Consider the following 27,333-nt stretch of genomic DNA (forward strand, 5'->3'; position numbering starts at 1 on the left):
CTTTCCTATGCCCCTATTCTAAGTTTATTTTCCTTACTCTGGTCATCTCTCTTCCTAGTCCATCAGGATTTCTTCAGTTGCTCCTTTACCTTTCCAGTGCAAGATATTTGTTCATAATCTGTCTCTCTGTACGTGTGACAAATGGACTTGACCAGAGCCTGTCTTGAGCAGTACTTCAACATAGGTAGTATCAAGTTGATCAGTACTACTTCTTATATTTTCTGACCCTTTTCTTTCTTGTATAACTGAAGACCGATTTCCTGGGGAAAACAGAATAAGGAAAGAAATAGCAGTCTCCTGCCTATCCTTGCTGTTTGTCTGCCTGGCAAGTGCAAATGCAGTTACTGGAAATGTCTAGAGGGAGCCACTATTTCTGAGATGTGTTAAGCACAGCATGAAACATTCTAGATTAAGGTGGAGATACCACTGCTGCTGGAGCAAGCTGCACCTCCTGTTCTTACTGAGATGTTGCTACGTATATTCCAGATAGCCATAGTGTAAACTTCTATTTAAACTCCCGTGTTTGTGTTAGTTTGTAGTAACTGTACTGGTGTATATGTGAAGAAAGTCTTTGAATAATAGCTGGTATTTCTACAAACCCATGGAGTCTTGTGGTATTTTTGTTTATGCATAAAAGAAAGACTAATATTTTCATGATATCTTTGTGCTTGGTAAATAGAACCTTTTAAAAAATCTCTTGAGTTTTGCAAGTGGGTTATTAGTTACTGCCACAGCTAGGTGAAAATTAAGACAGTCCTCTTGGCCACAAATTGGCTTTTAAGTTTCATGATTTTTCTGTATTCTGACCTCTGCAGACAAAGGAAATTCTGACTTCTAAAAATAAAATGCTTTGTTATTTTAAGAATATAAAAGAAGAATGTTTAAGTTTGGTTAATATGATTGTTTCAAAATTTCTGTACATTTATATCTTTATATTAAACCAGTTGTATCAATGTAAGACATTAATTTATTTATGCACATATTAGGGCCAGTTCAACAACCTTGTTTAGGTTAGGTCAAGGTTACTTGTTTTAGCAAGTTAAGTCAACAAACATTCGGTGTGACTCAGCTTCTCCATATGCTGTGTGAAGACATTGTTTATCCCGCAGACTTTAGTGTGCTGGATCATTATCTTTGTGCTGTGAAAGACTTCCAGGTTTTATCAAGGTTCTTGTTGCAGTTGCTGTTATGGTAATCACTAAGGACTTCTCTAAGTGGATGGCTTGTAAAAAGCTAACTAATTTAGAAGAGAAAAACAGTGATCACTAAAGATGATGTAGTTCAATTTAATGTTTGATCAGGGACTGAAAAAATCAAAAAGACAACTGTCATTACTTCCTAGAATAAAGCAAGAGAAAGTAACTCTTACAGGAGATGTGCAAAATTGTAGTAACATACAAAAAGACGAAAACAGGAAGAGGACTATTTTTTTTTTTCTTTTTCACCCTTAACAATGAGAATCTATCTACCTATATGTTACAAAAACATTACGATTTTATTAAGTTGAAAGAAGAATTTTTGCAAAATTATCACATCTACAGACTTTTTTCACATTAGTAATTGCACTGAAACCATCATCAGTGTTTAGAGTATGTTCTTCCAGATAAAGTTCTTCGTGTGGAAGAAATTTATTTTTCATCTGTTTTTCATTTGAGATACTTACTATACTGATCTTCCAAATACATAATTATTAAACCAAACTGATGAGAGAGTTGTCTCACTGTAGGCAGTCTCGCCTTTCCTTTAAGTAAATTTCTATTTGAAATTTTGTTTTACCACAGCAAAGAAGAAGAGTGAATAGGTTCTCCATTCAGATAACTGTGTATATGGTTTGTTATTATTAATTTTTGAAAGCTTCACAATTCAATTGTGAAATATGTTAGCATTTAGCTATGTCAGGTATTCTAAAGTTCTGTAATAATAAAACCATTTGATTGTCACAGTAAGTGGATAGAGTTTTACATATGACTAATCTTGCCTTTTGTCACTTTGTCTTTGATCCTTGTTTTGAGAACAACTGTTAATAGGACAGTATGATAATGGATGTACAGAGTTCAGCTTGTGTTTGCATGTGGAGGGACATACGCCATTGAAATTATTGACTGGTGCAATGGATTAAATGAATTACTGAATACTTATAATTAGAGGTTCTAATTATTGAAGTTTGAGTATGCAGTTTTTTTGTAGTATCACTTGGAGGCTTTTTTAATGGAAATCCAGAATTTGCATAATCATTTGGGTTCTGTATAGTTATTGGTGAAATATTTTGGTGGATTTTCTTGAGATGTTCACAGTTGCTAAGGGTAAAAACACTGCAATGATTGCTTCTGTTTTAATATCCGCTGAGGGAAACCTAGTGCTGAGGCTCCTTTTAACTACTGCACCTTAGATTGAACCACACTGAAAGCCATTTGAGTAATACATTCTACTTCACACTTGGAGTAGGCAAACAAGGTGTTTATGGACAGTTGTGATGTCTTAATGGCTACTGATGACTTCTTAAGCACCCACAAATAAATCCTGTTTCTGAACCCTACATAAGCAGTTTTACACTCCTGATTCTTAGAGAAATTTGCATTTCGTCATTATGGCAATTACAATGACCATTTAAGTCTAGTAATTCCACTTTAAGCAGCTCTTATATTGCAAAAAAGGTTTTATTAGCATTGAGGAACTTAGCTCCAATACCATTGTTTCCTTATTTTGTCCTGTGTTTAGCAAAACTGAATGCTATTTATAGTGTTGTAGTACCAAGCTATAGTGTTGTAGTACCAAGCTTCGTGGTTGTTTTTTTTGTTTACTTTTGTCTGTGCAAATCAACATTATTGTTGGCAGGAATAAGTTTAGCTGAGGGAATTTCTGTCATTGCAACAGTTGGTCTTTATATAATGTTTGAATAATTGCACCATTGAAATTGCTTTCTTGACATGAAAGTAGTTTATCTGGGGAAAACTAATTCAAACACAAAAATAATTGTTGTATATAATTTATCAAAAAATGTTGTGATTGAATTTACTTTTTTCTACAGAATATAATAAATGATACCTCAAGATACACATATTTATACACACATATGTAATATGTGTAGTATCTCATATAGTTTTTTTAAGTAGAAGTGGACTTGATTTGAAAAAAGCAAATGGAATGGGAATATAGAGAGAGAGCAATCAATTTAAGTCATAATGAGTTTAGAGGAAAATGCCTATGGTATCTCTGAAATCAGTGAAATTAGAAAAATCTTGCAGTGTCTGAAAAGGATTAGCAGTGCCCATTTTGAAGGGTGGTATTTCACTACTTCTGTAGAAGGAAATTATTATGAATGCCATTAGGTTTGTACACTGTGGCAAGATAGGAAGTTTTTGAATTAAAATTATAATTCCACCAGGATTACTTTCTCATGAATGTTCTAAATTTAAAATGTTTAAGAGAAGAGTCAATCTGCCGCTGCCAGTGGCACTGGGGTGAGGGAAGAAGTGCTTGTTCAGCCGTGGAGCCTGGTGACACAGGCATCGGAGTGGCTCCAACAGGCTTTTAGGTTCGGCTCAGCGCTACTGGGTCAAGCATTGAATGACTCTGTTAGACACTCAGGTGTCAGTGCCTGTGTCATCTGCTATTACCTAGGCTACATTAGAACCAGTATGCATGCAGAGTGTAATTGCAGTTCAGGTTACATCTCCCTTCAAAAGCTTTGATTCTCTCCCACTTATGCTTAATGTAAAGCAAATTTCTTTGAAAGCTAAAGCAACTATTTTACATCTGAGCCATAATTTAGTTTGTTCTTGACCTAGAGAAATGCTTTTGACTATAGGTTGGATAATTTATTGTATAACAGAATTTACAAAATACTGCCTTGATAATTAAGTTCTTTGGCATTATTTGGCTTAATACAGTTTTAATGTTTACTGCATCTAAAGTATGGGATACTTGAAATATTTCTTCACACTTGGAACTGTGGGAGAAAATGTACTGTTTCTCAGAAATTACTGATGTTACTATATTTAGGAGTTTATTTCAATTGTACTAGAACTTGAAGTCTCTTATGTCCTTTTTTCTGTAGTTAAGATGATAGAGGATGTTATTGATTTAGCAGGAAAATGTACCTGTAGAGTAACATGAAGATGCAAAAAAAATTATCCAAATATGGCAACATTTATTTACCTCACTGGTTATGTCATTACAAAATGTGACTTTTGGCTGGCTAACGACTCTATCAGAAGTGGGGCCTATATGATAGTTTTACTTTAAATAAACAAAAATTTAGTTTCTGTCTTGATTATTTTATTCCACCTGATGTTGCTTCTGTAAGATTTGAATGTGGTAGTGCATGTCTCTTACAGAACTTTCGTTACTTTACAGAAGAATATGAAAATAGAAAGAAATGGCTTTACCTCTCTTTCGTCCAGGACAGTGTTAATTTTCTCACAGTTGCCATGGGGGGGCGCGGACCCTGGAGCCGTGTGGGTGTGTCTAGGTTCTATACCAGCCACATAATTGCTGGGGATATGTGGCTTTGAGTGGAAGAAAAGGGGAACATGATGCAGGACCACTGCCATTTTGTCCCTTGTTTCCCGCAGTAGCAAAGGAGTGAGCAGAGTGGTGGAGGTGGTGTGGCGTGGACAGTCCAACTTGGGGGGTTTGTCCACCTTTGGTTTGTGTTGCCTCATACTCAGGAAAAAATGCCGGCAGTGATGTCCACCATTTTCTCCTTTGTCTTGGGAAGCCGCGTGGCACTGACCACAATAACATTGGGTTGGTCAGACTTCTGTAAGCATTTTTTGCATGTAAGCACACTAATAACACTGTTATTATTAGTATTGTTGCTGTTACTGTTTTTTTTTTCTTATTTCATAGCTGTTTTTCTAGTTATCTCAACCCATAATCTCTGCCTTTTTGGCTCTTTTCTCACTTGAGTGGGTGAAGGGAAAGGAAGCGGCTGCTTGGAGCTTGATTTCCAGATGATTTTAAAACACAACGCCCTCTTAATAAGAAAAAACATGCATAAAATTTTTATAAGGCAACAGACCACATTTTTAGAGAGCAAGTTTTTGGTCCATGTAGAGATGGTAATCTTCAGTGAGAACTATTTTGGAAATATGAGTTAAACATGACACAGTAAGCCATTTTAAGCTTTTTGAACATGGTGAAGTACATCTCATTGTTAATGTGTCATGATATGAATGGTTAACTGATTACTAGGAAAGTTTTAGAAATATGTTTCTCTTTTATATATGTGATTGTAATGCATGTTCAGAAGTGCATGTATTGGTGCCAGCCTTCTCAAAGTTTGACAATAGATTGCCAACTCTTTCAGTGTGTAATTGGTGGATGATAGAGGTGCTCAAGGAAACAGACTCTCTCATATCATATACATAAATGATCTGTCGATTTTTAATGTGGTGGATAGTGGATGTGAACCAGATTTGTGCATCTTTAAACATATGCACTATAGCAGACTTTGCAGATATTTTGTGAGTAGTTCCTATGTTTTTGAGAGACCAGAAATTCTTTATGTTCAGTATAAAACCTGAGGAACTAAATTCACTAACTGGTTTTTTTCAGGCAGGTAGTTCGCCCAACCAAGAATTAGCAGTGTGTTGGTATTTACTGTATGAGCTGGAATAAGAAGACAGAAGAAACTTCAGACATTTAGATGTATTTCATTCAAACCAGAGATCTGACTATTTTTTTTCTCTCTCTTTTCATTACATGCTTCAAAACTTAGAAAAGGCATAATTTTTTGGGATACTTGGATAGATTCCAAAGCTTCCAGTAATCAGTAATGAATATATATATATAAACCCAAGTTTTAAAGTAATTTTTGTTGGGTTCCTTTAATTCTGCATTCTGGAAATTATACTGCTGCAAAGTATAACCTCAAAACATGCCAGTTTATGTATTAAGCTATGGTTATCATTGTGGTTTTTTCACTGCATGATGATAAAACATGGAGTAGTGCATTGATGTAGAACTGAACAGAATCTTTTGTAACAGAAAAAGAGTTTCTTGGTTGTTCTTAGCTCTTTAGGCTGGGAGCATGAAAAAAACTTTCAGTAATTACTTTCAGTAATTTTTGTTGTGCAGAAAAAAAAAGGGAAAAAACCCAAGTTACCTAGATAATAATCTCCAGTTTATAACCTCAGAGTTTTTAAAAATCTCTTCTAGTTTAAACAGAATTTAATCTGATTTCAAAGCTACAACTTCTCTTAAGTGAAGTAAATGATTATGATTAAGTTTGGAAGCATTGCTTTATGTGCCTCGTACTTTCAGTCTCGAGAAACAGGTATTTCATAATGAGCTATCATTTAGGCATTGCATCTTAGGCAGAGCTGACATATATTGGTTTTGACCTCAAGGCATCTTTTTGGCAATTGTTTGGGAAGAGATCATAAAATCATGGAATATTGTAATATAGACTAGAAGGGCACTCCATAGGACATCTGCTCCAGGAGGGTCTAATTAAATCATCTGGCTCAGGAGCTTATGTTTGAAAAAGTTAGTGGCTAATAATGGCCAGTCTTCGCGAGCGAAGATTTGGGAAAGGTCATTAACCCTTCGAGCCTGCGCAGTGGATTTTTTAGGTGAGACACAGTGTGCGCTGAACTGAGCCCATCCTTTAATCCTGAGGTTCATCTGCCGGGGCCGAGTGAAACTCGGACAGTGGCAGTGAGGGTCTCAGAACGTAGGTTTGTTTAGAGTGACCTTCTCTTAGATGGATTGCCTTACAAGGTTGACGAGCTCCATCTGCCCGGGGGGCCGGGAATCGAACCCGGGTCGCAGCAGTGAGAGTCCTGCACCCTAACCACCAGACCACCAGAGGCCCCCTAGCAGTGGCTAAGGAATACACTTATTTCTCTCTCATTTCGTAGTGGATATTGCCTTACTCACAGGAAGAGAAAGGCAAATGAGCTTTCTTGCTTAGGGAAAAACCATTTTCAGAATATAATGATAAATATTTTCATACATGAAAAAATATATATCCTATTTGGTACTAGTCTGACAAGTGGTCCAGTCTGTCCTCAAAATTTCGTTATACATTAATTGTGGTGTACAGTTATGTATTTCACAGCATAGTAAATTCTGATGGGTTTGTATTGCAGTTTCCTGAATGTGGTTTCTACGGAATGTATGACAAAATCTTGCTCTTCCGCCATGACCCTGCCTCTGAAAACATTCTCCAGTTGGTGAAATCAGCTGCAGATATCCAAGAAGGAGACCTAGTTGAAGTTGTCTTATCAGGTAAGTAAAAACCAATGAAAATTACTGTCATGCTTTTGCAACTGAAAATATCAGCAGTAGTTTTCTCCTGGTTGGATTTTGACCCAGCATAGGTGAGAGTCCATACAAACAAAATTTCCTTTTTCTTGATTCCTCTCTCAGATGTATATAGGCATATTATGCCTTTTTTTTTCTGTTGCACTGTATACTTTGTAAAAACCTCTTTTGTCCATATTATTAGTTAAGCAGCAGGTTAATGTTAATAAATTTTTACTTTATGTGGAGTGCCATGAAAATGTCCACTGCAAATAGACTAATTGCTTTCTCAAAGCCCTGCATAATTATGCCTGCCAGGACTGCTCTGACTCTTTATATGATTTGTTTTTTTAACCTTAAGAGAGTAAGGGGAGAGAAAAATTTAAATTCTAGGTGGGAATGAAAAAAAAAAGTATGTTTTGTATGGACGGCTGTCCAAAACGAGTGCTGGATGGTTCATGTACACAACTATTGATTCTATGAAAGGTATGGAAGTTGAAAAGGTGGAACAGAAGAGAATAGCTATTTAGGACCTAGGAAATAAAAAAGTCAGAGGGAACAAGTTCATGCAAAGCCAGGGAATGAAAGTTGTAGTCTAAAGGTGACTAGCAGGTGAAGGGGGACTTGAGATGTGTTATGAATGAATCATGAGGTAAAAGGCCAAATTCTGGAGGCAGTCAAATGGCAAATGGATTTAAGAAGCATGTTTGGCCAGCAGAGTAGCCATGAAGAATGGATTGCTATAATTGAAGAAGGAAATAAGCACAAATTATGTGACTGGAATGTAAAGAAAGTCTGGGGATGTAATTAAGTGTCAGTAAGACTTGTCAAAAGCTTAGGTGTAAGATGTGAGGTATGTGACTAGGATTGATGCAGCGTTTACAAGGACATGAAGTAGAGTGAATGCTGGAACTGTAAAGATGTAGAGATGTTATTTGACAAATAAAACTTGAAAGATGGCTGAAGGGCTGTATTTTTCCAATTGGAACATGCAGTTAGAGCATCTGGAAAGATGCTAAAAAATACAGAAAAGCATATGTCATATGAAAGTAGAAATTGAAGCTGTAGAAGAGTGTAGGATTAGTGAAGAGAGGCGAAGTCTTAATGGATGCTGAAAAGAGTGGAAGAAGTAAGAGTTAGGTCACATAATCTAAGCTAACTGAGCTTTTAAATATAGTTTTCTTGTGTAGGACCCTATTCCATACTCTTTGATTAGAATAGGGAAAAGTACAATAAGGAATAATGCAAGTCATTCCTTAAGTCATTATTCATCTTTTCCATATCAGGAAACAATTTTTTCCCTTTCCAAAATAAACCAATTTTCTTCTTAATATTTCCCACATAAAGTAATCACTCTAGATCAGTAATTACGATGCAGTGAAAAAAAAAGTTAGCAAGGACTTTAGTGCTGTATTTGATAGATTGTTTATTTCTTTTGAAATGGAGACCACATATCATCTAGTTTGCCAAAATTAGGCAAGTAGCTGTTTAAGAGCAAAGGACAGAAAATGAAACTTGTAACATGTCATGGCCTAACTGATGGTACTATTCAGATGTCTTAAATTATACAAGAAATTAAACATACTTCCTCTGTAAACGCTTAAGAGCATCAGCGTCCTCCCCCAGATGAGCCTTCACTAAATGCAGGAATTCATTTTCACAGACAATTCCTGTGTTATGTAGGGGAGGATGGTATTCCAAGTTATGCAACACTGAAGAAGAGAAAGAACTGTATAAGCAGTCTGTAATGTGTGGGGAATTATTCAAACTAATGGAGGCAGCTTTTATTGAAAAATATTCAGACATAGTTTCAAATTACCAATTTCGACAATAGTGCCTATCAAGTTACCTGTAGATGAGTTATCTCTCATTTTTCATTAGAAGAAAAGGTGTGTCTAAATGCAGGGTCATAAGAAATCTTTTACAGGACGTTTAATAATATACAATGAAAAATTATTTTGAAGGGAGAATAAACCTGAAAACAGGAGAGATTGGCTTTGAGCATTACAGTGTATGATATTGAGCACTTAAGCAGTGGGAAGGACAAGTGAAATGCAATATATATTCAGATGCATATATCAAATTGGTTGAAGTGTTTTATTTCTAGCCTTCATTATAAATTTCTAAACAGAATATGCATTCTACAGTTCTGTAAATGCATGGTTTATTATAGCAGTTGTTCTCAAATGGCATATCTGAAAGAGACAGTAGAACACAGTGTTACTGCTACGGCTTTGCTGCTGAAAACTCCTTGTGCTTTGGGTCAACATCCCCTGAGGCACTGATATCTGATGTCAAAAGCTGCACAGATTGACTGCCTTCATTTTTTATTGCACAGGTCAATACTGGGCAGAGTAGAGAAAGCTGAACTGTTAGTCCTAGTTACTACAGGGTTATACAGTCAATTCATATCCTACTAGTATCCACTTTCTAATTTTCATTAATAACAAGATTTTTTTTAAAACGGCTGGACAACCTATGGTGTTTTCTTTTTTCTTATTCCACTTATGTTCTTGGAAGTTTAAAGATTAATAAATGTGATCATCATCTGGTTTAGAGCATATATTACAGGTTTTTGAAAGAGTTGAAAATTATCTACAAAAACTTATAGTTGAGAGGGATTGCTCACTGTAGCTGAAGCAATTTAGTCCATTTTGGAGAAGAAAATTGTACCTGCAGATGCCATGCTATATAACAGAAACAGTTTGTGTTAGAGATTTCTGGTGAAACACAAAAAATTTATTCAACTCAGAATGCAGCAACTGCTGTGTTTTCTTATTCCTAATGAACATTATTACTTGCATTTCGCATAGGAACAGTATGCAGTAGGATTTTAATAGAGTGCAAGAATTGTGAAAGCTGCTGAACAAATGTTGTGTGTCTGTCTGCTGACTGGTCCACAGGAGATAAGCGCAGGCTGTTGCAGTCATCCAGATGAATTGTGGTTCAGTGCCAGTATAGATTCTGGCATTTTGGAAATGAAAGGACTGGCATTATTGTAAGAGTGGAAGCAAAAGGTTGTGTTGAGTTACAGATTTGGTCAGCTGCACATTAAAAGAGGGAAAAAGGAACTTTTGTTATGAACATTAGTAGCTCTCATAAATACAGTTTTATTTTAACTTCTTATTTTCTTCCTTTTATGTGGTTTTTTTTAAAAAATATGTTTGAACACTTTGTTTCAGTGACTACATGGGATTCTTGAGAGTATTTGTATAATAACATGGTGGTCTATTTAGAACAGCTGGGACCAGTTCATCACTGTATGGGTGTAACCCAAAACTGTATATTCTATAGCCTTCCATGCCATTTCCCAGAAACTGTTACCAATAGACCATTTACACCATCTGCCCAGAGCAGCCTGACTCCTCAGGCCATAAACTGGGTGTTAAGAGGCCTGCGAGATAAGAGGATGCTCCTGTCCTCACACCCATTGTGGAACTCCCTGCCCTGAGGGAGGTACTGGGCATTCCTGCCTGAACTGGAGGATATATAACCTTGGAGTCTTGGGACTTTTTTAACCACTGGTGGGATCCAGAGGAAGTCCGCAGACCACCACTCTCAACCAGACTGCAACTACTACTCTTGACTGGACTGCAGCCACCACTTTTCAACCAGACTGCAGTCACCACTCTTGACCAGACTGCAACAGCACTCTCACCAACAGGTTTTCCCCTCTCCTTTTACTTTGGACTCAGGGGGCCCAACAAACACCACTCTGTTCATGCCCCAGGGTGCTGGGTTATACATTTGGGTTTTGTGGGTTAAAACAAACTGTTTGTCTGTATAATCATACTTATTGTATTATTTTATTAAATTGTTATTCTGATTTATAATCTCTCCTTGGAGTTGAGCTCATTTACCCTACCGGTTTACCTTTAAACCAGCACACATGGGGACACTTGAGAAATCTATTAAACCCATGAATTTATATATTGAATGCATTTGGTTTCTTAGGCTGCACTCTTGGGCATTCACTGAACAGTACCACTAATACCCTTCTGTCAGTTATGTACAGCTTACATATTTCTGTTTTCTTAGCTGTGCATTTTCTATTTCATTTTTCTTCAAATCTTGGAAAGTTCATCTTGTCTTCACATGCACAAAAGAGAAAAATATTTTACTACTGCTGTGGAAATCTCCACTAATGTGTTTATTGAATCCAACACCTACTTAGTTTTATTGCATTTCAGACTGAAAGGGATACAAATCTTTAGAGAAAGGATTTTATCAAGGTATATGTGTAGGAAGGATTCCTTTTGGTTCTAATACTGTCAGAAATGAGTAGGCAGCCCAAAATCAGGAAGCAAGGTACAGAAGCTGCAGTCAAAGTTACAATCAAAGATGGCTGCAAATGAGTAGTCAGTCATTTATAAACACTGAAAGGAAGAGAAACCAGAAGTTGCATCTGTTTAGGTCTCTCTCTGTCTAAAATGCAGTCTTAGTGTTTGCTCAAGAAAAGGAAGCAGATCTATGTAAAGTGAGTTGAAGCTGAAAAATGTTCTTCAGGCTTGATGTGATCAAGTAATATTTGCCAAAAGCTTCAGCTGAAGCTCTGAAAAGTTAACTTTCATGTTCCATTATGAAATAAAGGATGCAAATATGAATTACCCAAGTAGCATAATGTAAAATTCACAATAGATTTGAACAGAATGGAATATTTTTACTGTGGTACATTCTCATCTTTAAGCTAGCTCCTAGGGTTTTGGAGATATTCAGTGTTATTTTAACTAGATTTTAAAAATAATTTATTTCAGCTGCAATTCTTTAATGCCAATGAATTGATATTAAGGTGAGATTAATTGATAGAGAGGTGCTGTCCTTCATATCCTTTCTTTCTGGAGAAGGTAAATAATTAGCAAGTTTTTACATTAAGTTATTACATGAGATATGGGTTGTAAATCACAGGATCACAGAATATGCCAAGTTGGAAGGGTCCCACAAGGATCATTGAGTCCAACTCTGGTCTTGCACAGGACCACCCCCAAGAATCACACCATGTGCCTGAGAGTATTGTCCAAATGCTTCTTGAACTCTATCAGGCTTGGTGCTGTGACCACTTCCCTGGGGAGCCTGTTCCAGTGCCCAGTCATCCTCTGGGTGAAGTTAACCCCATTGTAAAAGGGAAGATGTTTTTAGGTTACTATTTTAAGCTGTCTATAGATGCAAGCTCTACCACTTCATATGTGTATCTGTGACTTTTTTCAGATTAACTGTTATTTGCTCTTTTTACCTTAAACGGATGCACAGACTGTGCAGAACAAACTGACAGATGAGAGTTACTTGGGCTCTGTACATCTGTATTCTCTTTTTGAGTTCTGTTTTTCTAGGACTTCAAGGAAACAGTTGCTTTAGGTGCCTTTAGACTTACGTTCTTTCCAGCATAGTTTATGTCCTATCCTATGAAGTTTATTAAAAATTGCTGTGTAAATTTGTCATGGTATAGAGAAAAAAACACAATTGTATAGTTAAAATTTTAATATGAGTTTACTTATAAAAAAATCTACCTTGTTTTTACTGGGGCAAAGTTACATTGGGTTGTAAGAGGTTTTTGTCTGCTGCTGGAAGGCAGACAATGAAACATTAGCCTCTTGTGCGAATTAGTGAAATGTACTTAATCTGCTTGCTGTGAGCAGTTGTGCTCAACTTAGCAGGATTCCTGAAGTGAGAAAGTCAAATAGCAGCTACTTGACGTTCCCTTGCTGAGCTGATGAGGGCAGAAATTGATCCACTGCTTTTGTTAAGAAGCTGTTGCTGTTTTCTTATCAGGTGGATGATACATCACCTGGTTACTAATGTGGACATTTTATTTGGATTCAGTACAGCTTATATTGTCTATGTTAAATATATTGAACTGAGTAAAATAGCTGTGGATAGCTATACAATTAGAGTAAATGCCATATGTTAACACAACTGGATTGGAATGTTAGTTCAGCTGCCAGCTCCTTGAGATGAAACGCTATGATGTTAGATTTTTGAACATAATTTTATAGTACTTACATAGACGGTCACAGTTTGTGATTTTGCTTCATTGTGATTGAAGAGCATCCTTCTTGTCTTGGTGCCTTCATGACTATGTTAACTTGCTCTTTTTCTGGTGTCTTGAGAAATACAGATATATTTTTTCTATTCTGTCTAAGATGGTGTTTTTAACAATTAGTCATCCTCTATGTCCTTCTAGTCTCTATCTGTCATCTATTTTCTTATTTCTGTAGAAGTAAGAATTATTAGTGATTAGGCTAAAGTGGCTTGATTTTGTGTCCCACACTATTCATTAGTCTGAATCATTCTTGGATCATGAATTTCAGATAGATGATTTTGTGTTTGAAGTTCTTAGCATTAAAAGATTATTTCCTTCTTTGTTTATGTTTGCCTTATTGTCTTCTGTTTATAAGTGTGGTAATTTTTACCTTCTGGATATAGACCTCAAGGTTTGTATTTTTTTTTAGTTCAGCAGAATCTTTCTGAACTCCCTCTTCTGTCTTGCCCTCCTATTATTTTCTTTCTGCTGCAAGACAGAGTAGGTAAAAATAGGATGAAAAAAATAGGTATCAACATAATTCCCGTATATTCTCTGGCTGCAGTATTGACAGTACACACTGAATAAAATGATATGTGACAGGCAGATGTTAGTAGTGAAACTAACTAATGTGTCAACTTTGCTCCTAGCGCTCTTGCAGAAATACAGGCCATGCTAGTTGTTCTTCCTTGGGCCTTTCTATATGTTTTTAGTATTTAGGGATTATTTCAGCAGCAAAAAAAAAATAATGGCAAGATTTTGTGAACGTGGATTGCAAGAAAGCAAACCGTGTATTTCGTCATAGGAACAAAATCAAGTTTTTAAGTAAGCTTTTTGAACTTTAATGATTTCTCACTCAGGATTTTAGATGTCATTTTTAAAGCTTGATTAGTTGGTAATCCTAAATAATGTCATTTTGTATTTAGAAAAAATTAAACTAAATGTTGTAAAAAAATACTGTTGATAGGAAAGATTAATTTTCCTTGAGAAAAGCTACACAAATCCTTCTGTCAGGACAGGGCCTTTATATGAGAGGTCACTGTTCCACTGCAAGCTAATAGATCAGGTCAGACATCCTACCTTATGCACCTTTAATTATCCATTTTTTCGAGATAATACATTTTCAGTTTATTTGTGTGCTGTTTAATAAAATTTTCTGTTCATTTGAGGTAGTTTATTTGGTTCTCCAGATTTAATACAAATGCTTTTTTTCCAAATGCTCTTTTTCCAAATGCTCATAAAGAAACTATGCTTCATGAAAGAAGCTCAAATGGATGAATAACTATTTAGGACTTGGGAAACAAAGGGTAGAAATGCATGCTGTTTTCACAGTGGAAGCACGTTGCAAAGCAAGGTTTGTAGGTCTGTGCTGTTAAAATACATTCATGAATGATCATGAAAGCATGACTAGTAAAGTGTCAAGTGTCAGCAATGGCAACAAAACAGAAAATGGCTTGTAATGTCACTTCCCTTGTGCCATCTACCTTTGCTACCTTCTCTGCTTCAGAGAATGCTGATGCTGCTTTAGGAACTCCTCTTTCAAAGACAGGATTCCAGGCTTAGATTTTTGTCTGATCCAGTCGTTCTTACGCTTTTGTATTCTTATGACATGATTTCACTGAAAAGAAACATATTTCATGTTACATTAGTTTAACAGGGATAACCTCAATGCCTGCAAATTTCTTTGTCATTATGATTAAGATAGAAAAAGTAATTACATGATTTTTAATTGTTGTGCATCAGTAAGTTGTATAGCCAGCTTTTCAAGAAAGATGGAATTGAAGCTGTTTAGCTACATTAATTGGAGTTAATGTTTTAAAAATATGTCAGCTTCTACAGTAGACCAAATTAATTCTTGATTTTAATTTTATGTTAAATATATGTGTTAAAGCCTTTGGAGTTAAAAAAAGCCCTTATTCTCCTTAAAACATCTTAGTTCAGTGAAGTAATTTTTAAAATATTTCTTATTAATTTTTACTCAGATTTCTTAATATGATACATACCACATTTACCATTTCTTAAAAGCTTTTAGATGTTATAATTTTGACTGAGTTTAACACAATTCACTTAGTAACAGTATCTCAATAGGTTATTCAAGTATTATACTTCAGCAGCCCACACTTCAGCTAATCCTTTCTCAAAAGACCTGAGGTAATGAATGAAACTTGGAGTCTGAGGTACCTTTTCCTATATATTAATGGATATTTTTATGCTTATTTAGACTTACAGTGCAATATTATCATCTGATTAGCAGTCTGAATCAATATGAAATGCTTATAATTAAAAAGGCATTGATAGAAAAAAATGTGCATGATAATAAAAATGTATTTTCATCAAAGGATAAATCAACTCTGTTTACTGTTTTACAAATTTATTTTATCTGTTTAGTCTCTCCTTACCTCTGTGGTGTGTGAAACTTGGACATAGCTATAAATTCTTTCACAGGATATGTACTTAAAAGCACTTGAGCTTTTCTTAAAGGTAGAGTGGCAAAGTCCAAACTTTTTTACTGTGCACCCCATCACTAAGAATCTTTGAGGATACACCCTCAATATATATATATATTTATTTTCTTATATTGCTTAAGTTCTAATATTTTCTTTCTGCACCCTAGTGGATTGTCTTGTGCAGACCCAGGGGTGTGTGCACCTCACTTTGGAGATCACTGCTATAGGGTCACTTGAAGTTGTATATTAGGAAAAAGGTTTTCACCTCTTTTGGAAGTTTAAATCATCCTTTTTGAATATTTGAGTAAGAAAACTTCAATTAAATTTTTTTCTCCTTTTTTCTGTTCTTCATATTCTTTCTGTTGTTTTTGCTACTAACACAGATTTTAATCATAAAACAGCCACCATTTGAAGAATTCTCTTTTCGTCACCAGACTCCATCCCCTTTCATCAAATAATTACCTCCCTGGTTCATTCTCATTAGCTACAAATTTAATGGGGAACAAGACTTACTTTGGCTAAGCAGACAACTCTTTGATTTGTCTTACAAGCTTTTGTTTGATAGATGTGTTAAACAGTGTTAAACATGCTTGATGAAACTTTTGTATCACTATATTTGTTAAATTATAGTAGTGAGTCTTGAATGGCTCTTAGCTTTAAATGATTCGTCATATTGAAAAATGAAAGGTAACTTGGAATAACTTGCCCATCAGATGAATTGTATTATATAACTGTGTATTTTACACTGCTTGGATGTATGTCAGGAAAAAAAACCCTACTGTTTTCAGGCTTTCTGAAGTCATGGTCTCAATAACTCGGTGCTCCAGTAGGTTTCAAATGGCTTAATGGAAAAAATATATCTTTCAATATCACTATTGAACTCATTGAATTCACTTCTATTGGCTGACTGCTGGCTTTGATTTTGAAAGATTAAATAGTCCATGGTAATTTCCAGTAAATGATGTTTGCAACCCTTTGTGGTAAGATACACATCTTTTAGGAAGTGCTTGAGGTTTGTAGCTAAAGGAGGTCTGAGCACAAACAAGCAAATCTCCTTCCCTTGGGGGATATCACAATTTGAAGCGGAAACTGAGGAGGAAGAGACTCAGGAACTGCCACAGGTTGTAGTCTGCTAGTTTTTATATCTGGATGGTAGTGTAACTCAAGCCTGGAGACATTGTCATTCCAACTAAAATCTGTCTCACTCTGGCTTTTAAAGAGGCCCCAAAAATGTTTCTGTTAACATAGTTAAGATGTGACTTGCCAAAAAGAATTTTGGTAAACTTTCCTGCTTCTTAGGACATGAAGACTTCTATCACTCTAGTTTGTTGATGCAGAAGGTTATTCTACAGCAGTTCTTTTTGTTTCCTGGTTTGATTTTTTTTTTTGCTTCCCCCTCTTCTTGAATCCAGTAAACTCTTACTCACTTCCTCTACAAACAAAACAATTCCAATCTTTTAATCTCTCCTTATATGGAAGTCTCTTCCATGCCTCCACTGGTTTTCCTCATTTGTCAGTTTCTCTCTCTTACCATACAACTTTTTGGATCTGTCTCAGAGGAACTGAACACAGAATGTCAAGTAGGGAATATTGGTATCACCATTTCCCAGTGTTAATTTCTACTTATTTATGTGCATGAGTGACATACTGGGTAAACTTGTTAAGTCAGTAGAACACTTCTGTTACCTTTGGTGGAGCAACTAAACATTTTGCTTATTTTGACCTTCTGATCTACCTGGTCAGGCACTGGAGATGTTTTCACGATGAGTAATTCTTGAATTGCTGTAATCCATTTTAAAAAATCATCCACAATTCAGAGCAATAATTAATTTCTTTCTTTCAGATTGTGTCATCTTGTGCATTTCTTTCGCATTTTTAATTTCTCTTCTCCCTTTTCTAGTGTTATCCCAGAAAGATACAAGTGGGGCTGAGAAAACTCATATATACAGTCATGCTTCTGTTCCTTACCTCTGATAGTCCCATATCAAAGATCTGAGGCCTGAAAAAAGCATTATTAATGAGACAGACGTTAAAGCATATTCCAGAGTGTTCATATATTTCCAGGGTTAGTTGTTTCATCACCTTCTGGGTACTTCAGGTGAGGCTGACTGGCATGTAGTTCCCTTTGATCCTCTTTTTACCCTTCTTGAAGGTAGAAGTGACATTTAGGTTCCTCCAGAATTTGGGCACTTCTCCCAATCACCATGATAATTCAAAGATTACTGAGAGTAAGGCCTCGCAAGGACATCAGGCAGTTCCCTCAGCACTTTTGGGTACAACCCGTCAGGACCTGTGGACATCCAATGATACCATGCAAAAAACCCTGCTTGTATTTAATCTGTAGTTATGAATTCTTAGGGTAACTCTAAAAGATATCTAGCCTTTTGCAGATAGTTAGCAGTAAAGTGTGTTAAAAATAGTTTAATGTGTGCAGAAGTTCCGTTGTTCCTTAGTGAATTTAACATAAGGTTGCATTTCTAATTCCATTATACTTACTCTTTTAACCAGTAGCATTTATTCCCCAAGTAACCAAAAATTTCTTAACCTTTTATGAAAGAAACTTGTGGGAATTAAACAAGTTTTACAAGTGCTGCTAATTCTTTTTAAGCACCTCTTCTTTTTGAAGAAGAGTTTTTTTTTCAGAATCCTTGCAAAAGAGCTGTGAAGAACTTATAAAGAAAGAGGAAATAAAGATGTAAAGGACTTGCAGCGTATACTTTTGATATTGATTTAGATGAGTCAGTGCATAGAAAAGGAAGAAGAGACTTTATTTTTCATTTGGAGCTGCTCCTTACTACCAGTAGTCAGAATTAATTTTGAACACTGCAGCAATAGCTCCAGTAAAATTCCAGAGTATTTAATTTTGTTTTCCTATGCTAAATTGATACTTCTGCAGTGCTTTATGATTGACAGGGCCTGAATCTGTGAACTAAGGTATTGCTGTTTTTTCCATTTGGCTGAAAAATGGGTAACTTCATAATGAAAGAATTGTGTGGTGGGATTTTAAATGAAGTTAAACCTACTGTGCTGTCTGGTTTGTAGGTTTGAAACTTTGGAATCGTTCACAAATGAATACAAGTACATGAAAACTGAATTTCAAAAATTCAGAGTGTACAGATGAATCGAGTATGTTAACTCATCGATTTTAATCTTCTATTAAAAATCTCCTTAGAGGTCTGAGCTAGCACTAGACAAATGATTGCAAATGGTTTAGTATCTCCTTTGCTTAAATCTCACATCACCAATGAGACAGTGTAAACGACAGGCCATAGGGAATCTGGATACTGGGTTTTAGCAACCAGGGAGATGAGAACCTTTACCTTACTTGGATGCCTCCCACACCGACTCATTTGCTCCCTTCCCAGTCTTACATTTGCCAGCTTCCCACTGCCCTTTCCAGAAAGGAGGTAGCTGCTGGCCACAGAAGACTGGGCACAAAGTCTTGTTTGTTCCTGGTGTGGCACTGCTCTTACAGCTGCCAATCTTTGGCATCACTGATCAAAATGCATGGAGGCCCTCTGGCCTCCGTCTTTCGGATCTCTGGGATCTTCCCCTATTTTCAACATCTTACCTCTGTGCAGGATTTTCACCCTCACCTTTCCAGCCTCCCTTCTTTCTGAGATGACTGCTTCTTTTTGGGGACCTTTCTCTTCTACCTCCTCAGCTTTCTGCATACTCAGCCTTGTCATGTTTCCAAACTGAATAGTTCATGTGCAGAAGCACAACATGTAATCAGCCTTGGAGCAGGTGATTTAGTTTCCTGTATGTCTCACTGGAGGATTGAGGACATGCCACTTTTGATTAGTCTGGGTGGTATAAAAAAATTGCAACTAGGCTGAAGTTAGCAAGTAGGAGTCTTCTGCTCAAGAGTTCCAAATTCAATTCTGAAAATTTATCTCTCACTCCATCCCCTCCTCCTGCAGCTAATTACCTGAATGCCAGCACTTCTTGTAACCGTGCGCTCAGTTACAAATGCCTATGGGAATTCAACGGAATAGATTACTCTTAAATGCATTGCAAGTGAGGGAAGGTAGCAAGAGAATGCATGCTTTTCATAGCTACAAGATATGTCTAGTCTTGTGATTGATGGTTTCTTCTGCTATGAGAGTCATGGATGCTAGATTACAGTGCCCATTACGTGCAGCTCTGTTACTCGTATTAGCAGGATCTCACCTCTACTAATAGTTCAAAACCCTTTTGGACTTGGAACACAAAATGATGACTAAATCTTTTGCATCTTTCTGAAAGCAAGACCTTGCCTTTCTCATTTACAATGTCTTGTTTTCCTTTACAACTGTGCTGAATGATAGATCTGCTCCTAAGCCCAGAACAAGGAGTAGTAACCATTGACAGCCAAGTCCTTAACGGACTTGATGAAATAGTCTTGTCAAAACTGTTGTAGTTTCAATGTCTGTTTTTTGGTGATACTAGGAAAGCTTAAATAGATGATGACAAGTTAGCCTGAGAGTTAACAGTAAAACAGTGTCATATTAGAACATAATATTGCAAACTTTTCTGCAGAGTAGTAAGTTTTACAGGGTAAATATACATATATATAGGAATATTTGGAGGCCCCCCTTTTTTTAACTGCACAATTTTACATACAGCTAGAAAATTGTCTTCACCCCATCAGTGCTTTGTCAAAGCAAAAGGATAGCCTGATTACAGAAGCTTTTTTTGTTAATAAGAAAGGTCTCCATTTAATTTGGAAAAAAAAAAATCTTTCATCAGCAGGGCTTTTATTTCTTCAGTGAATAACACAGGAATATTCTTAAAGTTAAAACTTTAAATGTTAGTGGCTACATGAAAGGCTTTCTAGACATATAATTTTAAAAACTTACAACTTGCAAGATGATGGAAGAAGTTTAAAAGAAGGACCTAATTCATAAAGGACCGTTTCTGGAATTGCATGCTCTGAAAATTTAAGCTGTGCTACTTCTAGCCACAGAAAGTCAACTGTGCTGAACCGGTGGCAGAATGAGAAATATGAATTATGCATGTTTATACAGATAGAAGATTTGTGTAACTTGCTAGCTAACATATTTCCAGATCAAGGCCTGATGACACACTAGTTTCAGTGAGTAGTGATATGAAATAACATCATTTCATGAGAAGAGGAAGCAGAATGTTGAGCTCTGTTGAGCCTGATGAGAACATGGAAATCTGAAGCCTGGAAAATCACTGTTTTTACCTTAAAAATTAAAACCCAAAACACTTCCAAGCCTTTCAATAGAGTGGAACATTGCCAAAACAGTTTTAAAAGAAGGAGAAAGAGTGGTGTTTTGTATTCTTCATATTGCTGTATTCTGCAGTACTTGCCAGATTTAAAGCTTATTTAAAGTAAAATGGATTTCACCTCCCTGCCTTTTACTTTTGAATATTTATCATGTCAGTATAAAATTATATGGATTTTTAAATATATCGTTACGTAAAATATATTATAAGTTGCAGTTATTCAGTCAGGAGGGTTGAAATGTAGAAAAAGAATGGTATTTGTCACTGCTTATACCATTGGTATCTCTTTTTGAGAATTCCTAGAACTTGCCTCAGTTACTTTTTCAACCGAGAGGTTGGTGTTCCTTGTCTACTAGTTTAAGTTCAGTTCCTTGCTGACCACTTGTATGGGTGGAGCCTAAGAATATTTGCCTGTGGAGTAAGTAATTTAGTAATTTGTTGGAATGGTGCTCTGCACACCCTTTTGTTCCAGCCTCAAAATCCCATACAGATGCAGGATCTAACAATCCTTTGCTGTTCCCTGAAACCATTTTTGCCTTCCTGTGATTTTTGGTTTCTAGAGGTTCTGAGCATAACTTTCAGGACCTTTCAGTTCAGGTGGACCCTTCGTTACTGGTTCTTGCTTGCTTACTGTCACAGAAATACAGTTCAGGTCATGGTAAGTGAACAGTTTTGCCAGTCAGCTTATCCCTGCTGTCTTAAGTCTAATACATACTTTGTGTTATAGCAGCTGTGGCAGATACAGGAGGGTGAGTTCACCATGAAAACAACAGCCTAACCAGCTGCAGAGCTACTTAAATCCAGCCATAATTCAGCAGAGACAATTTCCTTTTCTGTCAATAATCACAATGTTAATTCAGTAATCAATTAAACAGGCAAAATTTAAGCTTCCTTTGAAAGACAGTTTCTTTGAAAATTTATCATCTCTGTTTTGCAGTGCGTGATGTACAAGAAATTCTAAGGATATTTAAATTGAAAGTAATTTAAATGAAAAAACTAGGTATATAAAACTGCATGTGAGTTTATAATAACTGCCACAACAACTTCAAGTTCCATACTTCAGGAGGGCTCTTTACATTTGATTTCTGCTTCCCTATAACTACATAAATGCCATTACTGCTAAGTTTGGAATTTATTTGAACTAAATATAAACTAAACAAAAGATATAATAAAGTAATTTCTAAATTTTTTTGCCTTGAGACTAGAAGCATTTTTTTTATTACAAGAACATGAGCCATGATAACCCATTAATTAACTTGCAGGGAGACCAGGAGCTTCAGTTACAGCTTTAATGGAAATGATAAAAATTATTTTTTCACCATTTGTGAAAGGGCGGTGGAGAGTGGGAAGAGACCAGTACAACAAAATTGCCGTTGAGAAAATGACACTCAACAACAAAATACATTCCATCCACTTAACAGCTTCAGATGGAACTGGATTCAGCGCAAAGGAAGAGAGCCAAATGAGTAGATAGATCCCTAAGGCAAAACTACTCGTGTGTTACTGCACTGTTCATACTATTTGAAAAACTACACAGTAAATTGATGTAAAACTCCTCCCCAGTCTTCCAACTTAGCAAGCATCATTTACGCAAAATAGAACTTAAATACGTGCATAACTTCAGGGAGTTAGTCAATGAAATTGACATGAACTTACACACATACTTAAATCCTTTGCCAGATTGAGATTTAGACTGTTTTTATTGTACATATCACTTTTCTTTTACTAGTGCTTTGATTATTACTTTTATGCTTTTAGAAACAACCTTAGGAAAGTCTATTTTTATAAACAAAAAGTTTGCATCTCTAAAATTCACATATATATATAATCAAAATTCATGGCTGTCATGTCTTGAAGGTCTTGCAGTATGGTCTTCCTTGTCTTCTCCCTGGGAGAGAAATGCATGCTCACTGAGTATCTTGTTTTTGTAAGCTTCTTGATTTTATATTTGTATGTGCAAATATAAACTAGAGAGACAGTCACAAGACAAAGAAGTGTACCTTACAGTTCTGTTGGAAGCTGGTAGGGCACAGTGTTTCAGTTTTGGTGCATATTCTTGAGAAAGTTCCTAGATACATAGCTTTTCCATGGTCATTTTGTTATGCAAAGAATCAGAGATGTTAATCACAATATTATTCATAAAGCTGTAGGTAAATATGCCTTGTAAAATTCAAGAGCAAAAGTCCAGAAGAGAAGAGCTGAGGCTCTGAACTCTAGATGGAAAGTCTGAGGTAGACAAGAGATGGGAAGGCTTAGCAATGTGTTTGTAGTGGCCTGAGTTGCTGAGACAGTATGTCTTAGCAGTCATGTGACTGAAGTTTCTGGAATGCTGACGACCGTGTCTTCACATGTATATCATGATTTCATAGATGAGGCAAGAGGAGATGAAGTGAATTACCAAGGATCAGTATGATTTTCATGTATAATTTGATCTCATCCAGCTGCTGACCTGTTGCAGCTCAGTTGATACCCATATATGGTAGGACCATAGAAGTGTCTGCTGCCTGACTGTGGCAACTTTTCCTCCTGGTGGCTGTGTGCTGTGATAATAGAGGCCCAGAAAAACAAACCCTTCTCAAACACCACAGGCCAGTGATCTACTGGGGAGGTGTTGTCCTAATTCCTGTCTTCAATATGCAATTAAATAGGGAGTTAATATACCTGTATTTTGTTCTCTTTGTATGTATTTTCATATTTTAAGTAACGTCAAAATATATTTTAAACTATGAGTGCTTGATTCTTCCAATATATTCTTTGATTTGATTGGAATTACAGAAAAACATCTGGTGATATGCACAAAAAGGTGGTTCACTCTAAGTCCTAGACAAAGTAAAATCACAAGAGATCTGTTCAGTATCTAAAAATGTGTTCTGAAGGGAGGATGTCAAGAGGATGGAGCCAGACTCTTCTCGTTGTGCCAAGTAATAGGACAAAAGGCAACGGGCAGAAACTGATGCACAGGAAGTTCCGTCTGGATATGAGGAAGAACTTCTTTACTGTGTGGGGTGACTGAGCACTGGAACAGGTTGCCCAGAGAGGCTGTGGGGTCTCCCTCACTTGAGATATTCAAGAACTGTCCGGATGCAATCCTGTGCAATGTGCTCTAGGATGACCCTTCTTGAGCAGGGAGGTTGGACCAGATGTCCCACTGTGTTACCTTTCAACCTGACCCATTCTGTGATTCTGTGATGAGTTATGTTTTCTAGTAGACCATGGAGACCGTTGTTATTACAGAGTGAGCATTGTCTTGACAGTGAACTTGACCACTGAAGTCTGGAAAAAAAAGAGAAAAATAACATATTTGAACAAGTATCCTTATGTGTTTGAAAGCCCTTGAGTCTGAAAAATATGCCTGACTGTGAGGGAACACATTTCAGGATGGAACAGTTCCGGGCGTGGAGAGAAGCGTGCAGCAATTGGCAGGACTTTGTCGTGTGGACTTTGCTGTTATTATGTGGTTTCATTGTATTCACACTGCACAGTGCACAGCCTGGACAAGCCCAGGCTTGCCATGAGTTTGCCCCCACTCCTCCCCCTTTTGCCGGTGTCCCTATGCTGATTTGTCCCTCTGTTTGTTGGTCTCATGCTCCGTCCTATGTTCTGGCCCGTTCTGCTCCCGAGCGGTTAAAAAGAGAGTGGGCATGCCTGAATAGAGAACTCTGCTTGCATCCTTCCTCGTGTCCCGTCCCCTCTTTGGACCGCGACACCTGACCTAACATTTTAAAATAAATATAAAACTATTTAATTTAGTTTCAGGATGTTCTAATATATTTGACTGTTTTATGAAGTCCTAATTTTAAGAATTAAGTAAGCTTTTTTAGTATGGCTTTTTATGAAATAAATATGGAAGAAAGTGAAATGCTGAATTTAAAAAACTGTTAGGTGATTTGGATTGTTATAATAAAAATTTAAGAAAGGGGAGGTTTGATATTACTGGAGTCATTGGATTCTCCATATTCCATATAGCTATGTTAATAGATCCCAAGACTGGTTGAGACTAGAAGCATATTTTTCTGTGGACAGTTCTGGAAAAGTTTTTCCTAAGAGTAGCAGTTCTTTTCAGAGAAGGAACTGAGTGCAGGGCATAGGTCTTTCTTGGTACTTTATTCTACTTAGTTAAAAACCTCTTCTTGATCAGTATGCAGATTTTTGGTTCTCTTTTCATTAGTAGACAAGGAACAAGCCAGGATATTTGGATCTTTCAGGAATTCCTTTGAACGAAACATTAAAAAAAATGGTTGTGTTTTTATCGGTTCCTTCTTTCCTTTTTCCTTTCTGTTGCAAATCAGGAATGTATTTCTGTTGGAAGGCAGAATATTTCTTTTAAGTGGCTACATACCTGGTTCATTCATACTGATACCTGTGAACAGTAAGCACACACTTAAATAACCTGTTTAAATGGCAGTCTGAATGAGATTGAATGTTTGTGTGTGTGATTAATGTTTAACCACATTTAACAGATATTATTTTTCAGTAGACTATTTGATATATGTTTAACATATTCAATAAGAAAAAGAAAAAATTTCGTTTAAATGTATTTTTAAAAGTATTGTGGTACTGCTTGTCTCTGTATTAAAAATAGTTCTTAAAACATTGTAGTTGTTTATAATAGTTTCCAGTAGTGCCTTTATCTAGCTCCTCTAACTTTTGCAGCTGTTACACTAGTTGCAAGCTCATGTCACTTTGAGGGGATTTGGTGCTTCAGAAAATGCACAACCATCTTCCAGGCTGCTCTGCAAGGTTTTTTTCTTTATTGATGATTGGGTATATCATTACATGTTTTCTTTTTAAGCTCTAATATGAATTTTTTACTTGAGTGATCAGTTCACTGATACCAACATAGAATGCTGAATCAAATAGACCAAATCATCAGCAGAAATGGCCTATTTTGGATACATTTTCATTCACTTGTCAAAAAAAACTTACAGTATTTCTTTACTGGATGTGTTTGGTCTATTTTATGTATGTATCTTCAGGTGTAGAGAGTCAAGCCTGTAAAAGAGTATTTTGAAAAATTTCTGACATTTAATTGAACTCTGGAAATTTTGGTAAATGTTTGATATGCTATTATCCTCCTGTTTTTATTGGAAAAATATTCTCAGAGACGTTACTGCTGGAGGTTTGCAAATGCAGCTTTATGCTTTTTCCAGTGGTCATTGTAGTATGAAGGTATATCATCAATCTTTTTATCTTCAAAATATAATACAGTGAACAATACCAAATTCAGGGTTCATCATCACAGTGACCAAAAAGAGTTTTGCTTTGTTCTGTCATGAAGTACTAAATAAATGAAGAATATTAGTTATGTTACTAATTCTGTTAATTTTTGAATGATCTTGCTGTTGCAGCTTCTGCTACATTTGAAGACTTTCAAATCCGGCCCCATGCTTTATTTGTTCACTCCTATCGAGCGCCAGCCTTTTGTGACCATTGTGGAGAGATGCTGTGGGGGCTGGTGCGCCAGGGACTCAAATGCGAAGGTAAGCTGCAGCAAGATGCAGTTTTTCAGCCTCAAGAAGAGACTTGTCCATTCCATTTCTATGTGTTGTCTCTGATGCTGCTTTTAAATTGGTTAGAGACAGTAAGACCTATCAAAGTAATTAATTGATTAAAGAACTGATCCTTTTGACTGCTCTGAGGCCTCCTAGATATGGGCCTGTAACCTGAAGTGCAAAAAAAATGGTCTATATGTATTTTTAAGAAAAGGCTGTCTCTTTTTTGCTCTACTTCCCTTATGAGTCTCAGCCTTTGTCTCGTTCTGTATCACATTAATTCAGATTATTTAACTGAAATTACTGTCAGTCCATAGGAGGTTGTAATAGTTATGTTTTCTGATTTTGCCACAGCTATTTGACTTCTGATAAACTGTATCCAATAGGATATGCCATTTGCCGTGAAAGACTTCCTTACCTCCCAAATGCTGATCAAGAAATTTCCTGCTTTTTGAGACCACAGATTTTGAAAAATCAAAGAAAAAATACTGTTGTAGATGTAACTATTTGGAACTGATAACATTATCTCTCTAAAAATTTGTTAGAATATAGGAGCAGAGTAGAGGAAAAAAGTTTAATCAAAAATAAGGGTAGTATTTTTGAATTCTTGAATGCTTGTTTTTGAAAAAATCCAAAATTATTTGCCTTTTTTACAGTAATAAGCCATAATCAGATGGTTTTAAACTTCTCTTTTCAGGATGTGGTCTAAACTACCATAAGAGGTGTGCATTTAAAATCCCTAACAACTGCAGTGGTGTACGGAAAAGACGCCTGTCAAATGTCTCCCTGACAGGACTCAGCACTGTTCGTACAGTTTCTGCAGAACCCTCACCCAGTGTGCCGGATGAAGCCCTTCTGGTATGGGATTCCCTAGCTGTAGAGGCCATGGGTG

The 27,333-nt window shown here is 36.3% G+C and overlaps 1 protein-coding gene across 5 annotated transcripts in view; it reads left to right on the forward strand.

Annotated features, from left to right (window-relative positions):
• PRKD1 (protein kinase D1) overlaps positions 1 to 27,333 on the forward strand; it is a 123,368-nt gene that overhangs the window by 53,851 nt on the left and 42,184 nt on the right. For 3 of the 5 annotated variants that reach the window (XM_017820493.1, XM_017820491.1, XM_017820492.1), the window contains exons 2-4: positions 7,098 to 7,236; positions 26,298 to 26,429; positions 27,139 to 27,299. In XM_017820493.1, the coding sequence (XP_017675982.1) occupies positions 7,122 to 7,236; positions 26,298 to 26,429; positions 27,139 to 27,299 (408 nt within the window). In that variant the 5' untranslated portion in view covers positions 7,098 to 7,121. Of the gene's footprint in view, positions 1 to 7,097; positions 7,237 to 13,010; positions 13,018 to 24,751; positions 24,757 to 26,297; positions 26,430 to 27,138; positions 27,300 to 27,333 lie in introns of those variants that run through there. The other 2 variants (XM_017820494.1, XM_017820495.1) reach the window with 2 other exon arrangements.

This window comes from Lepidothrix coronata, unplaced genomic scaffold, assembly GCF_001604755.1.
Source record: "Lepidothrix coronata isolate B3197 unplaced genomic scaffold, Lepidothrix_coronata-1.0 Scaffold83, whole genome shotgun sequence".
Taxonomy (NCBI): domain Eukaryota; kingdom Metazoa; phylum Chordata; class Aves; order Passeriformes; family Pipridae; genus Lepidothrix; species Lepidothrix coronata.